Here is a 13,769-nt window from a genome sequence, read left to right as displayed (position 1 = left end):
CTGATTAAGTGATAAAGGCCAAGAAGCCGGTGTTTGAAGGGCACTGGCACGGGTGTTAGGCCCGAGATGAAGTCGAGTAGCCATTTAGTTTCCTTGTTGCGATAGCATAAATTGTGACAAAATATAAATAATTGTCAATTGACAAATAATTTTCCATACTCTGTTGTTTAAGACTGTCAAAATTCTAAATGATCAATCATTCGCAATGCTTAATTTGATATTTAGTTTCCTCATTTGTGTTACCGTTTTCGACCTGTGTTGATTGTCAAAAACTGTGGGTGGGGTTTCGGTAATGTGAGGTGGAAGAGAGGTTAGGTTGCCTGTGCTTGCCACCAACTGTCACTTTCAGTTTAAAAATATATATGTCGAATAGAAATCAAAACTGGATAGTCTTCAGAGATAGAAGGGAGGGGTTGAGGGTAGCTGAAGGATGGGACTAAAAACAAACAAAAGATAATTAAATGTAAAATATACTGTGTCCATAAAATGTATAATAGGCATCTACTGCCAGCTTATACATGCTAAGTGTTGTTGTCCATTAGGTTACTCCAATTAGGGGAGGGAGGGTAGAGTTAGGGGAAAATATAAATACAAAATATATATATTTTTAACTATTACATTGATAGAAGCCACAATCTGCAAAACTATAGCTGATCTACCCCCCCCCCCCCCCATAAAAAAAATCAACTGAAAGATCACTTTCAGTCGCAGCCGTGTCGCTGTTGCGTGTACTTAGGCTGTCCCGGCAACAACCGCCAGTTTGGAGAGCCGCGGTGTGGTAAATGTTTGGAAGGTGAAGGAAGCACGGAGCGGTCCGAGATAGCCAGACTTGTAAAATGGGCTAAGGAACTGAAGTTGGGTCTTGAAGAAACACCATCAGTGTGTGCTCTGCAAGCAATGCAGCGGATGATGAGCGTGGTGAACGGATAGATGTGATTATAGACAGCGAGGAAGAAGAAAAACAGAGAGTAGTGGGAAGATCTATGTTGAGGAAGAATGGCGTCAGGCATGATAAAGAACGATCTGGACCAGTAGGAGTGACCAGTAGGATGATCCACTTGTGGTTTCAGCATGGGTGAGAAAGGAGTTGGGGGCATTTGAATCAGTGAAGGTAATGTTAGGATTTATGTGCACTATAGCCCGCTACCATATTGTTTGAAGATGAATATTGTTTTGTTACACACACACACACAAACAATGCAGATGTGTGTATGTGTGTAAAGACTGAGCAACATGGAGTGACAGGCTATAAAAGCTGTGGTCAATCTGGAGAGGGGAGGGGTGCATATCTCCAGGCCAACCAGGGAGGGTAGAGCACTGGACAATACCATATTAGGAACTGTTTGAGTGTAGGATCTGGGGGGAGACACAAGACGGATCTAATCTACGCAACGACCAGATGCGGACAGATGAGAGCACCAAGGGACTGGGACCAGTCTGAGTGCCAGCGATAGGCTGAGCAAAGTTTAAACCGCGCTCAGCCTCTACTGTGATAGGCCAACGGACGGGTTGGAACTAAAGGTGTCATAGTATAAAAACTGTTGTTTGAGCACATTCCAGAGTTCTCTGTTTTACCCTGCGCGGTGATATAGCGAACCCGTATATATGAAAATTGCCATTTATTGCTTGCGCTAATTAAACATAATTAAAGAAAGTTAGCAGACCTCGCTTTTTATTTATCCTGATACCGGATTCGAATAACGCAGCGCTCACAGTAACCTGTAGTGGATTTGTGATATTTGTTTGTGTTTCTTCTGACCAGAGGGAGCCAGCGCTCCATGTCACGCACATTGGGTCAAGATCTGTTTCTTGATTAGCTCTTAGGAACAGGGCACCATTTTAAAGGAATGATTTCTGGGGTAGCATTAAGTGTGGAGGTGGAGCAATTGAAGTTGAAAATTCCTGGTGTTTGTGACGCCCGCTGGTTGGTGCGACGTAGAACCGGTGGGGAGCGAGGTGAAACAGAGGATTCACTGTCAGTCCTTTTGAGTTGAGTCTCTACCAGACAAAGTCCTGTTAGGATATTTTAGATATCCTGTTTGGACTTTTGTGCAGAATCCACTGCGCTGTTTCATGTGCAACTTTATGGTCATGTTGGAGGAGGGAGATTCCAAGATGTGGGAAGTGTGCAGGAGGGCATGGGACAGAGGATTGTGTCCTTTCGGTGGATAAAGTTGTGCGTGTCAACTGTAGGGTTGCTCATGTTGCTGGGGATCGGAAGTGTCCAGTGCGAGAGAGGCAGGTTGAAGTGGCCAGTCAGAATAGAGCAGAAGGTGACCTTTGCTGAGGCAATATAGAAAGTGGAGGAGGATGGGTCAAGTGTAAGGCATCCCAAAGATGTAGTAGATTTGTGCCAACACAGAGGGATAGGGAAACGAGTGAGTTATGCTTCAGTAAGGTTGGCTTCTTAGCGTTCATAGCAATGGTTATCAACTGTACTACAGAAATGGAACGTAAATCACAGAGAATTGATATTGTGGTGGCAACTGCAGAAAAGTATCTGGGTATACGAGATTTGACTTCAGAAGAGTTACAGCGTGTGTTGAGGGATGATGTCCCGTCCTCCCAGGTCGTTGGCATGGTGCAGGAGCAGATGGGGTCTAAGTAGTGGAATGGGGTAGTGGATTTTTAATGAGTGTAGGTGGCAGCTGCAGAGGAGTACGAGATCTTACTGCAGTAGAGTTTATGGGGTGATGATATTTTTTTTTGTATAGTGGTATATAGGTGTAGGGTTGGTTGGTGGTGCACATTTTTCCTTTTAGGAACAAGAATAATGAAGGAAATTTAATGTAGGTAGGCCTTGCCTGGCCTCACACTTTAGTACAGTAGGTGGCGTTGTATGCCCCTTTAAGATAGATGTGATCCACCAACCCAATCCCGAAAGAAGAACAGAGGCTTGTGTGAGACTACGCAATGCCGATTCCTGTCGCCCGATTTGCAAAACGTCTGCTAAAAGACAAACTACCATAGCCGCATTCTTTTCAAACGTAATCCCTTATGACAAGAAAAGTTTGAGGTGGAAGGAGATAACGGAAGCAGTGACCTATTACATAGGGACAAATATGGTCCCAATCTTTACAGTAGAAAAGCCAGGCTTTAAAAAGCAGGTACCGCGGCTACACTTCTCCGGTGTGGTTACAATTTGTGAAAGGGTGTCTAGGGTTGTGATTGGTGGATAACCTCTGTGCACGTGTTAGTACAGTTGACCACAAATATCAGCTGCCAAGACGCAAGTATTTCCCGGAAGAAGCGCTGCCGCTATTATACACAGCTACCCGCAAAAGAGTCGCAGAGAAGCTGGCTAGTGTTTCTTATTATTACGGGTGACGTAGTAGCCCGGGGTCTCAATGACTCTCTGTCAACGTGGAAGATGAGCAAAGACCGACAGGTGTGCATGACAACTGACAGCGGGAGCAACATGATAAAAACATTGCGCTTCAACTGGACCCACCTGCAGTGCTTGGGCACAGGCTTCACCTCGCCATCGGTAAGTGTGACATTGGATAATTAAAGTGCATTCAAAAAAAGTTTATGTTCAGGCCAGCTGTAGGCTAATGTGTTGGTAGTTGTGTCATTCTGCCAATCCAATAGCAAATAACCACAGGCTGTTTTAATTATAACAACTCAATTAATACATTTTCAATCAAAATGATTATATAAATTACATATTCAAACAGCTAGTGGTCAAACATTCCTAAACAATAGAATAGACGTGTGGGTGGGTGGTGTTGGTTTGACAGGTCAACTGAATGCTGTACTTGTCACATTATTGAAAAATGCTGCCATTCCTAGAATCCTTTCTTCATTACTTGCAGAGAATGGTGGGAAAGACCCACGAGTTGACCGTGCCATTGGGTTGTGCAAGAAGGTGGTCAGCACCTCTTCCTTCAGCTGGAAGAAGAGGAGAGACTTGTTTCTAGCACAGACTGAGCTCAGTCTACACACTCACCAGCTCATCAGAGTCCCCAACCAGGTGGGGGTCAAGACAGAAGATGATAGAACGAATCCTGGAACAAGAAAAGGCCATAGCCCGAGTCCTGGGCTCAGAGAAGAAAAGCAGGCACCTGTTGCCCAACTATCAAGATATTGACGTGTTGGGAGTCCGTGAACAAAGTCATAGGCCCATTACAGGAATTCACCGACGCGCTGTCTGGGGAGAACTACGTTAGCGTCTCCTACCTCAAACCTGTGCTTAAACCTGTTCCAACAGCAGCCTCCTGCAGCCAGAGGAAGGTGAGGGCACGCTCACAAGGAAAATCAAGAGTGCCACACTACAGTATCGCAACGACAAGTAAGAAGATTTGCCATAGTTGAACTCCCTGATATGGCCTCACTGGTTGATCCCCGGGTTCAGGACAACATATATTGCAGATGACAAGATTGAGAGCATCAAACAAAGAGTTGTTTTGGAGCTGAAGTCTCTGCTAGCTGAGGAAAGCACATGTCCACCTGGCACAACTGTGCACCAAGAAGAAGAAAGTGAACTGTGTCTAAAAAGAGCTTCTTCAAGAAGACAGCGCCATCTGGCCCACAGTCAGAGGAGGACAACATAACAACTGAGCTGTCAAGATACTTGATGACCCCTGACACAGACCCAGACAAAGACCCACTTGAGTGGTGGAGGCTCCATGAGGCCAACTTCCCAAGACAGAGTAAGCTTTCTAAAAAGTACCTGTGCATTCGTGCTACAAGTGCCCCTTCGGTGTTTGTTTCCAGAAACTTGTGATGAACAAAGTAAAGGAAGATATTTTGTTTGACAGAATTTTACACTTTGATTTATTATTGTGCAAATTCGTCTTAGGGAGACATTTTTTTTTTGATTTGCATACAATAACAGCCTGGCAAGTAGTGTTGTTATTTTGTCCTGCACAAATGGGCCTTGAATATAAAATATAAATAATAATCAATTAAGTATTATGTCTTGGCCTTTCAATTCTTTAGAGAAAAACAAGAAATCGAGATATTGTGAATCGTCCAAACCTCTGAAAAAAATAGTATATTTTACTTTTAGGCCATATAGCACAGCCCTAATTGTGCATGGTGACATGACAACAAGCAGTTTTTGTAAATGCTGTCCCACCAAGGACTAACTCAAAGACTAATGGCCGAAGGGGTCCTTCTCCCTCACACACAGTCAGTGTTAATAATAAATACAAATACACACACCAAAAATATAAAATGCAACATGCAACAATTTCAAAGACTTAATCGTGTTACAGTTTATATAAGGAAATCAGTCAATTGAAATAAATTAATTTAAGCCCCAATCTATGGATTTCACATGACTGGGCAGGGGCCTGGCCCAGCCAATCAGAATGACTGAAAGGGCTTTATTACAGGCAAACACTCCTCAGTTTCATCAGCTGTCCGGGAGACTGGTCTAAGACGATCCCGCAGGTGAAGAAGCCGAATGTGTAGGTCCTCAGCTGGCGTGGTTACACGTGGTCTGCGGTTGAGGCCGGTTGGACGTACTGCTAGGTTCTCTAAAACGACATTGGAGGCAGCGTACAGTAGAGAAATCAACATTTAGATCTCTGGCAACAGCTCTGGTGGACATTCCTGCAGTCAGCATGCCAATTGCACGCTCCCTCAAAACTTAAGACATCCGTGGCATTGTGTTGTGTGACAAAACTGCACATTTTAGAGTGGCCTTTTACTGTCCCCAGAACAATGTGCACCTGTGTAATAATCATACTGTTTAATCAACTTCTTGATATGCCACACCTGTCAGGTGGATGGATTATCTTGGCAAAGGAGAAATGCTCACTAAAAAGGATATAAACAAATTGGTTCAAAATTTTAGAGAAATAAGCTTTTTGTGCGTATGGAACATCGCTGCGATCTTTTATTTCAACTCATGAAATATGGGACCAACACTTTACATGGTGCATTTGATATTTTTGTTATATTTTGGTCCCATGTTTCATGAGCTGAAATAAATGATCTCAGAGATGTTCCACATGCAAAAGCTTATTTCTCTCAAATGTTGTGCACGTACCTGTTAGTGAGCATTTTTTCCTGCAGTTGTCACAATGCCACAGAGGTCTCAAGTTGAGGCAGCGTAATTGAATGTTAATTTCTCTACCATAAGCCTCTCTCCAAAATTTAGAGAATTTGCCAGTATGTACAACCAGCCTCAACCGCAGACCACATGTAACCACAACTGCCCAGGACCTCCACATCCGGTGTCGTCACCTGCGGGACGTCACCTGCAGACCACATGTAACCACAACTGCCCAGGACCTCCACATCCGGTGTCGTCACCTGCGGGTATACCACCAGGTATAAGGTCATCTTTGGATTATGGGTGTATATGGATCTGCAGCCAAAACAGTACTACAGCGCCTGGAAAGGATACAGTCTAGGACCCTGAGATGGTGTGTGGGGGCCTTCAAGACGACACCGGTTGAGGCATTGCGGGTGGATACAGGGATGCAAACTAGTCACCTTTCGGCGAAATTTCAGCGTTTTTAAATCCAAAATAGGTAACCAACGTGATTCGTGTAGATACGATGGGGAAAGTTTGGGGGTGGGGCTCTGGATCACTACTGGCAGTAAGCGAACGAGTGATGCGGGTTTGGAGCAATACTGGCTGTACCCAAGGCTCAGCCAATCGTTCACATAACAGAATGCAGCTGAAGAGAGAAGAGAACAAATTTGCTAGTTACACCACCAGCGCGCGCTCTGGTAAGACAGCGGAGAGTGGAAAGGCAGTTTGTCAGTTAGGCACAGCAGCGTGTCCCCTGAACGATAACGAAGACGTAGGTGAGAAGGTGATGAAGCGTACTTCATGAGTTGTAACCGAAAAAACAACTGGCATTTGGAAAGTTGAGGTGAGGGAGAAAGTGTTGTGGAACAAGAATACTTAGCATTGTTAAGTGTCTTGCTAGCTGGATCGAATTCTCCGTTATCTAGCCAGATAAATATTGAGCAACATCAGCTAATGATCAAATAATTTAGTTTATGGTGTGAAATTTAGCTGTCTAATCAAGTCAGACAGATAGCTAGCTAGCTAACGTTACAACATCATATTAGCTAACGTAAGTAACCTAACCAATTCGCTATAATATTACCTGTTATACGAATTCTTGCCGTTCCTAAAGTTATAATGTTAGTTTCTCACTGGACCCTGGCAATCTGTGTGAAATGTTAACTAGCTAACGAACTAAATAGTATCTGTGAGCTAATGTTTTCCCTCTACAGCATGTGGTTATTTTTCAGAATGAGAGAATTAGGTGAAAATGAGGCATTGCTTGTGTAAACAAGTGGATTCAGGGATGAAGTGTAGCTGGAGCTGGTTTAAACTGGATGCCGCTATAGAGGTGAAAGAAACACCACACACACTTTCCCTCTTTCTCACTAAGGTGGATAAAAAGGAGTATGCCAGATGTACTCTGCCTGAAAGAGATCAATTACACCAACAAAGGGTCTCATGCTCTGCTGGCACATTGTAGAACAGAATTACACAGGCAGAAAGTGTACAATGTAATAATGTGCAGTGTACAGTGGCAAGAAAACGTATGTGACCTGGATTTCTGCACAAATGTGTCATAAAATGTGATCTGATCTTCATCTAAGTCACAAGAATAGACAAACACGGTGTGCTTAAACTAATATCACACATTGTATTGTTCTTGTCTATATGGAATACATAATTTAAACATTCACAGTGTAGGTTGGAAGAAGTATGTGAACTCCTAGGCTAATGACTTCTCCAAAAGCTAATTGGAGTCAGGTGTCAGCAAACCTGGAGTCCAATCAATGAGACGAGATTGGAGATGTTGGTTAGAGCTGCCCTGCACAATAAAAAAATACTCACAACATTTGAGTTTGCTATTCACAAAAAGCATTGCCTGATGTGAACCATGCCTCGAACAAAAGAGATCTCAGAAGACCTAAGATTAAGAATTGTTGACTTGCATAAAGCTGGAAAGGGTTACAAAAATATCTCTAAAAGCCTTGATGTTCATCAGTCCACGGTATGACAAATTGTCTATCAATTGGAGAAAATGCAGCACTGTTGCTACTCTCCCTAGGTGTGGCCGTCCTGCAAAGATGACTGCAAGAGCACAGTGCAGAATTCTCACTGAGGTTAAGAAGAATCCTAGAATGTCAGTTAGAGACTTACAAAAATCTCTGGAACATGCTAACATCTCTGTTGACGAGTCTACGATACATAAAACACTAAACAAGAATGGTGTTCATGGGAGGACACCACAGAAGCCACTGCTGTCCCAAAAAACTTTGCTGCATGTCTGAAGTTGGCAAAAGAGCACCAGGTTGTTCCAAAGCACTACTGGAAAAATGTTCTGTGGAAAGATGAAACTATAGTTTAGTTGTTTGGAAGGAACACACAACACTACGTGTAGAATAAAAATGCTCAGCACACCAACATCAAAACCTCATCCCAACTGTAAAGTATGGTGGAGGGAGCATCATGGTCTGGGGCTGCGGAAAAATGAATTCCAAAGTTTATCAAGACATTTTGCAGAAGAATAGAAGGCTGTCTGTCAATTGAAGCTCAACAGAAGTTGGGTGATACAACAGGGCAATGACCCAAAACACAGAGGTAAATCAACAACAAAATGGCTTCAACATCAAAATGGCTTCAACAGAAGTGGCCTAGTCAGAGTCCTGACCTCAACCCGATTGAGATGCTGTGGAATGACCTCAAGAGAGCAGTTCACACCAGACATTCCAAGAATATTGCTGAACTGAAACAGTTTTGTAAAGAGGAATGGTCCAAAATTCCTCCTGGTCGTTGTGCAGGTCTGATCCGCAACTACAGAAAATATTTGGTTGAGGTTATTGCTGCCAAAGGAGGGTAAACCAGTTCACATACTTGTTCTACCATGCACTGTGAATGTTTACATGGTGTGTTCAATAAAGACATACAAATGCATAATTGTTTGTGTTAATAGTTTAAGCAGACAGTGTTTGTCAATTGTTGTGACCTAGATGAAGATCAGATTAAATTTTATGCCCAATTTATCCAGGTAATTCCAAAGGGTTCACATACTTTTTCTTGCAACTGTAGCCCAAAGATATTACTTTTGTTTTGTTGAACTTGACATACTATAACAGGGGGATTATTACATTTTTTACTCAGTGAACGTTATTTTTGCACATGTATCCTTGTGCACTTGATCGATGTCTACTATAGTGGTCACCATAATAGAGAAAAAAATTGAATGCCTGTTTGTTTCATTCTATTTAAGATGGGTTTTTTCCCCCCCAAGTGTAATATTTAGATGTGTGTGGTCACAAGCATCTTATTTTAAAGGCTATCAACGCTAACTGCAATATTAATGTATTGTTTATTCTGTGGACTTGAGTGTAATTTGTAGTAAAGTCTAGGTAACAAATATATTTTTTTTTGCAATGAGTTAGGATCACATTAACCACTTTATTTTACACACAGAGACTGATAATGTAGATCATATTATTTGGGGTTTAATTAGTACACAGTTAAAAACTGCATTTCAAGAAGGGATCCAGTCTAAATCACTAGAATTTTGTATTTCTTTTTTATCCACCTAGCTCACTAATTCGCCTCCCTGTGGATAGTGGTCAACTGCAACGGAGGATAAGGCAGGACAAACTTGCATTAGCGTACTGGGCGAGGTTGAAAGGTGGTTACGAAGGTACGGTAACTGGAGAATGCTGGGAGCAAGTAGTTGGTAAGCAGAGGACATACGGGTGGACAATCGGGCAGAAGGTAGAATGTGGACTCGGGGGAGAGATCGGGCCAGCAATTGCATTGGGGAACGTTCCTCCATGGCAGTTTCCTAAACCAAGTGTAGATGTGCACATGATTGAGGGCAGGAGAGAATGGGATGAGACGGTGTGTGGAGAGATATAGATAAAAATCGGTTTTATTTGTTTTTAAGGAAATATACAGATGGTTCAAAGGATCCAGTCAGTGGAAGGGTGGGGACAAGGGTGTATATACCAGACTTCAATGTTAGAGTAGCGGTTTACTGATTGAGAAATAAGGATTGCATTTGGAATATCATCCCTAATTTAATATTCCAACAAATTAGTGGTCTAGAATTCTTACTCAAATGCAACTTTGATATGGGTAAAATCACTATTAAGCTTGCAAACTTTCATAAACAAGTATTTCTAACTTGGATCCTTATGTACACAATTTCCCCCCTCATAGGTATATAATCTGGAATAATAAAGACATAAAATACAAAAACAAGTCTTTGTTTTTCCAGAACTGATTTGACAACATTATTTGGGTTAAACAATTATTGAATAATGATGGACAACTATATGATTATCCAGAATGTATGAGAACACACAATGTTACATTCACTCCTGAGGAGTATCAAATTGTTGTTAGAGCTATCCCTAAAGGTGCTATTCTTCTTTTAGGAGAATATAACAATACTCCAAGTGCAACTGTTGAGGATTTTGTAGCCTCAATACAATTAGAAGGAACTGCCATTTTAAACTATAAATGTAATAACATGTATATAAGGAAACTATGTCAATCTGTTCCTATTCCCTCTGCTAAAATGTACTGGAATGCAGCCCTAGGACAAGTGAACTGGAACCAAAGTTTCGTTGTTATCTGGTAAATATTGTACATCTAATAAGGTGAAATAAGTATCATACAAACTCATTCATAGAATCCAGCCTGTAAAGACCTTTATTATACACAGATATAAAATAGCTATTGATAACAAATGTGTATTTTGTGATTGTGACCCAGAGACTCTTGACCATTTATTTTGGGACTGCTCTTATGTCAGAAGATTTGTGTAAGTTAGAAGATTTTATTTTAAAAGAAACAACTAGTAATGTTAATTTGAAAGCCTCTGATATTATGTTTTATTTTGAACCAAAATGATATGGACCCTGATTTAACTTTCATGGTTAATTTGTTTATCTTTCATAAAATATTCTTTGTCCATAAAATGAAGTGGGTAGAGAACAAACACTTCTTCACATTTTTTAAGATTTATTTTGAAATGATCAGTAAATGTAAAAACAAAAAAAGCAATACACAACACAAGTATTTAACAAATTGAAAATGAATCTTGATCTGTAATACTGTTAGGTTAGGTTCATGTACTCTGTTTGTAAATTTCAGTTTTTTGTAATTGTGTTATTAATAAAAAAAAGTTTTTTTTAAATGCCTAACGTTACATAGCTCAGGTTATGCCAAATTAGCTCCCTGTACTGACTGTAGTCATCAGTTTTACAGCGTGAACCACCCACCCAATGACTGGAACTACCAAAAGCAAATTTCGCTAACTAGCTACTATAGCTGGTTAGCAAGCTAGCTTTGGCTGGCCAACATTCAATCACATAACTGGATTAGCTAGCTGCTGCATGTTTTGTTAGCCTAACTGATAGCTAGTTAGCCGTCCAAAGACTACGTTTAGAAATGTGATGACTTGTAAGACATGTCTGTTATTTAACGGTCAATTTCAAAGATTACAAGAAGTTACCAGGGGGCTGACACTGACTAGCTACCGTTAGCTTAGGTCACTAGCTAGTACGCTAACGTTATCATATCAGGCTTTTTTCTTCATATCAGGCTAATGTGTGGCAAACCAATGCTAGCTAGCAAACGTTTGGATAACTCGTTAGATAGTTAACTAGCTGCCGGGACTCTGGTTTTGATTAGAGCTTAGCTAGTAATTTACTAGCATTCGTCAAACTTCTTATAAACACTTGTGCTTAACTACTAACAACGCGACAATGTGAATAGCAAGCAAGCTAACAAGCCACTTACAATTCCAGGCAAGTTGGCGTATTTGGGATCAGACATTTTTGAGGATGCAATGACGAGGCCGGTGGTGGATGAGTAGACTAGATCGAAAAATCTGCCAACGGTCTTTGAAATAGACCGTGTGGAAACGTTATTACTCCGTTATATAGCTATCACCAACTGAATACACAAGCAGCAAACGAATCTTCGTCTATGGTATTATGGCGGTCCACAAACATACGTTAGAGGTGGATGTCGCCACCTACTGTATGGGTTAAGTATCCCTCTCATTTTCGAACGTTGCTATGGGCACATACAAACAACGGAAATAAAGGATTCTAATTTCCACTGTACTTTTATATTTGTATTTATTTCACCTTTGTTTAACAAGGTAGGTCAGTTGAGAACAAGTTCTCATTTACAACTGCGACCTCGCCAAGATAGTAAAGCAGTGCGACAAAAAACAACAACACAGAGATACACATGGAATAAACAAAATTACAGTCAATAACAGTAGAAAAAAAAATATATACAGTGTGTGCAAATGGAGTAAGGAGGTAAGGCAATAAATACGCCATAGTAGCGAAGTAATTACAATTTAGCAAATTAGCACTGGAGTGATAGATGTGCAGATGATGATGTGCAAGTAGAAATACTGGTGTGCAAAAGAGCAAAAAAGTTAATAAAAACAATATGGGGATGAGGTAGGTAGTTGGATGGGTTGCAGCGATCAGTGAGCTGCTTAGATAGCTGATGCTTAAAGCTAGTGAGGGAGATATAAGTCTCCAACTTCAGTGATTATTGCAATTCGTTCCAGTCATTGGCAGCAGAGAACTGGAAGGAAAGGCGGCCAAACGAGGTGTTGGTTTTGGGGATGACCAGTGAGATATACCTGCTGGAGCGCGTGCTATGGGTGGGTGTTGTTATGGTGACCAGTGAGCTGAGATAAGGCGGAGCTTTACCTAGCAAAGACTTATAGATGACCTGGAGCCAGAGGGTCTGGCGACGAATATGTAGCGAGGACCAGCCGATGAGAGCATACAGGTCGCAGTGGTGGGTGGTATATGGGGCTTTGGTGACAAAACAGATGGCACTGTGATAGACAGCATCCAGTTTACTGAGTAAAGTGTTGGAGGCTATTTTGTAAATTATATCACTGAAGTCGCGAATCGGTAGAATAGTCCGTTTTACGAGGGTATGTTTGTCAGTGTGAGTGAAGGATGCTTTGTTGTGAAATAGGAAGCCGATTCTAGATTTCATTTTGGATTGGAGATGCTTAATATGAGTCTAGAAGGAGAGTTTACAGTCTAGCCAGACACCTAGGTATTTGTAGTTGTCCACATATTCTAAGTCAGAACAGTCCAGAGTAGTGATGCTAGTCGGGTGAGCCGGTGGGGGCAGCAATCGGTTTAAAAGCATGCATTTAGTTTTACCAGCTTTTAAGAGCAGTTGGAGGCCACGGAAGGAGTGTTGTATGGCATTGAAGCTTGTTTGGAGGTTTAACACAGTGTCCAAAGAAGGGCCAGAAGTATATAGAATGGTGTCGTCTGCGTAGAGGTGGATCAAGGAATCACCCACAGCAAGAGCGACATCATTGATATATAGAGAGAAAAGAGTCGGCCCGGGAATTGTACCCTGTGGCACCACCATAGAGACTGCCAGAGGTCCGGACAACAGGCCCTCCGATTTGACACACTGAACTCTATCAGCCAACTATCAGAAATAGTTGGTGAACCAGGCGGGGAAGTCATTTGAGAAACCAAGGCTGTTGAGTCTGCCGATAAGAATACTGGGATTGACAGAGTCAAAAGCCTTGGCCAGGTTGATGAAGACAGCTGCACAGTACTGTCTTTTATTGATGGCGGTTATGATATCGTTTAGTAACTTGAGCGTGGCTGAGGTGCACCCGTGACCATCTCGGAAATCGGATTGCACAGCGGGGAAGGTACGGTGGGATTTGAAATGGTCAGTGATCTGTTTGTTAACTTGGCTTTCAAAGACTTTGAAAAGGCAGGGCAGGATGGATATAGGTCTGTAACAG

At 41.8% G+C, this 13,769-nt stretch overlaps 1 protein-coding gene and 1 long non-coding RNA gene across 3 annotated transcripts in view; one reads left to right on the top strand and one right to left on the bottom strand.

Moving 5' to 3' along the window:
* Positions 1 to 11,986, bottom strand: part of LOC129814835 (dynactin subunit 2-like) — a 32,961-nt gene extending 20,975 nt beyond the window's left edge. The window contains exon 1 of one of the 2 annotated variants that reach the window (XM_055867909.1): positions 11,753 to 11,986. In XM_055867909.1, coding sequence (XP_055723884.1) covers positions 11,753 to 11,788 — 36 coding nt within the window. In that variant the 5' untranslated portion in view covers positions 11,789 to 11,986. The remainder of the gene's footprint in view (positions 1 to 11,752) is intronic. The other variant, XM_055867908.1, reaches the window with a different exon arrangement.
* Positions 683 to 8,905, top strand: LOC129814836 (uncharacterized). The gene is made up of 2 exons (XR_008753361.1): positions 683 to 3,487; positions 3,816 to 8,905. It is a non-coding gene; the product is annotated as an uncharacterized LOC129814836 (long non-coding RNA).
* Positions 11,987 to 13,769: the final 1,783 nt, after the last annotated feature.

Source organism: Salvelinus fontinalis, chromosome 18 (genome assembly GCF_029448725.1).
Source record: "Salvelinus fontinalis isolate EN_2023a chromosome 18, ASM2944872v1, whole genome shotgun sequence".
Lineage (NCBI taxonomy): Eukaryota > Metazoa > Chordata > Actinopteri > Salmoniformes > Salmonidae > Salvelinus > Salvelinus fontinalis.
The sequence above is the reverse complement of the archived record's forward strand: the minus strand, read 5'-3'. Positions and strand labels throughout refer to the sequence as shown.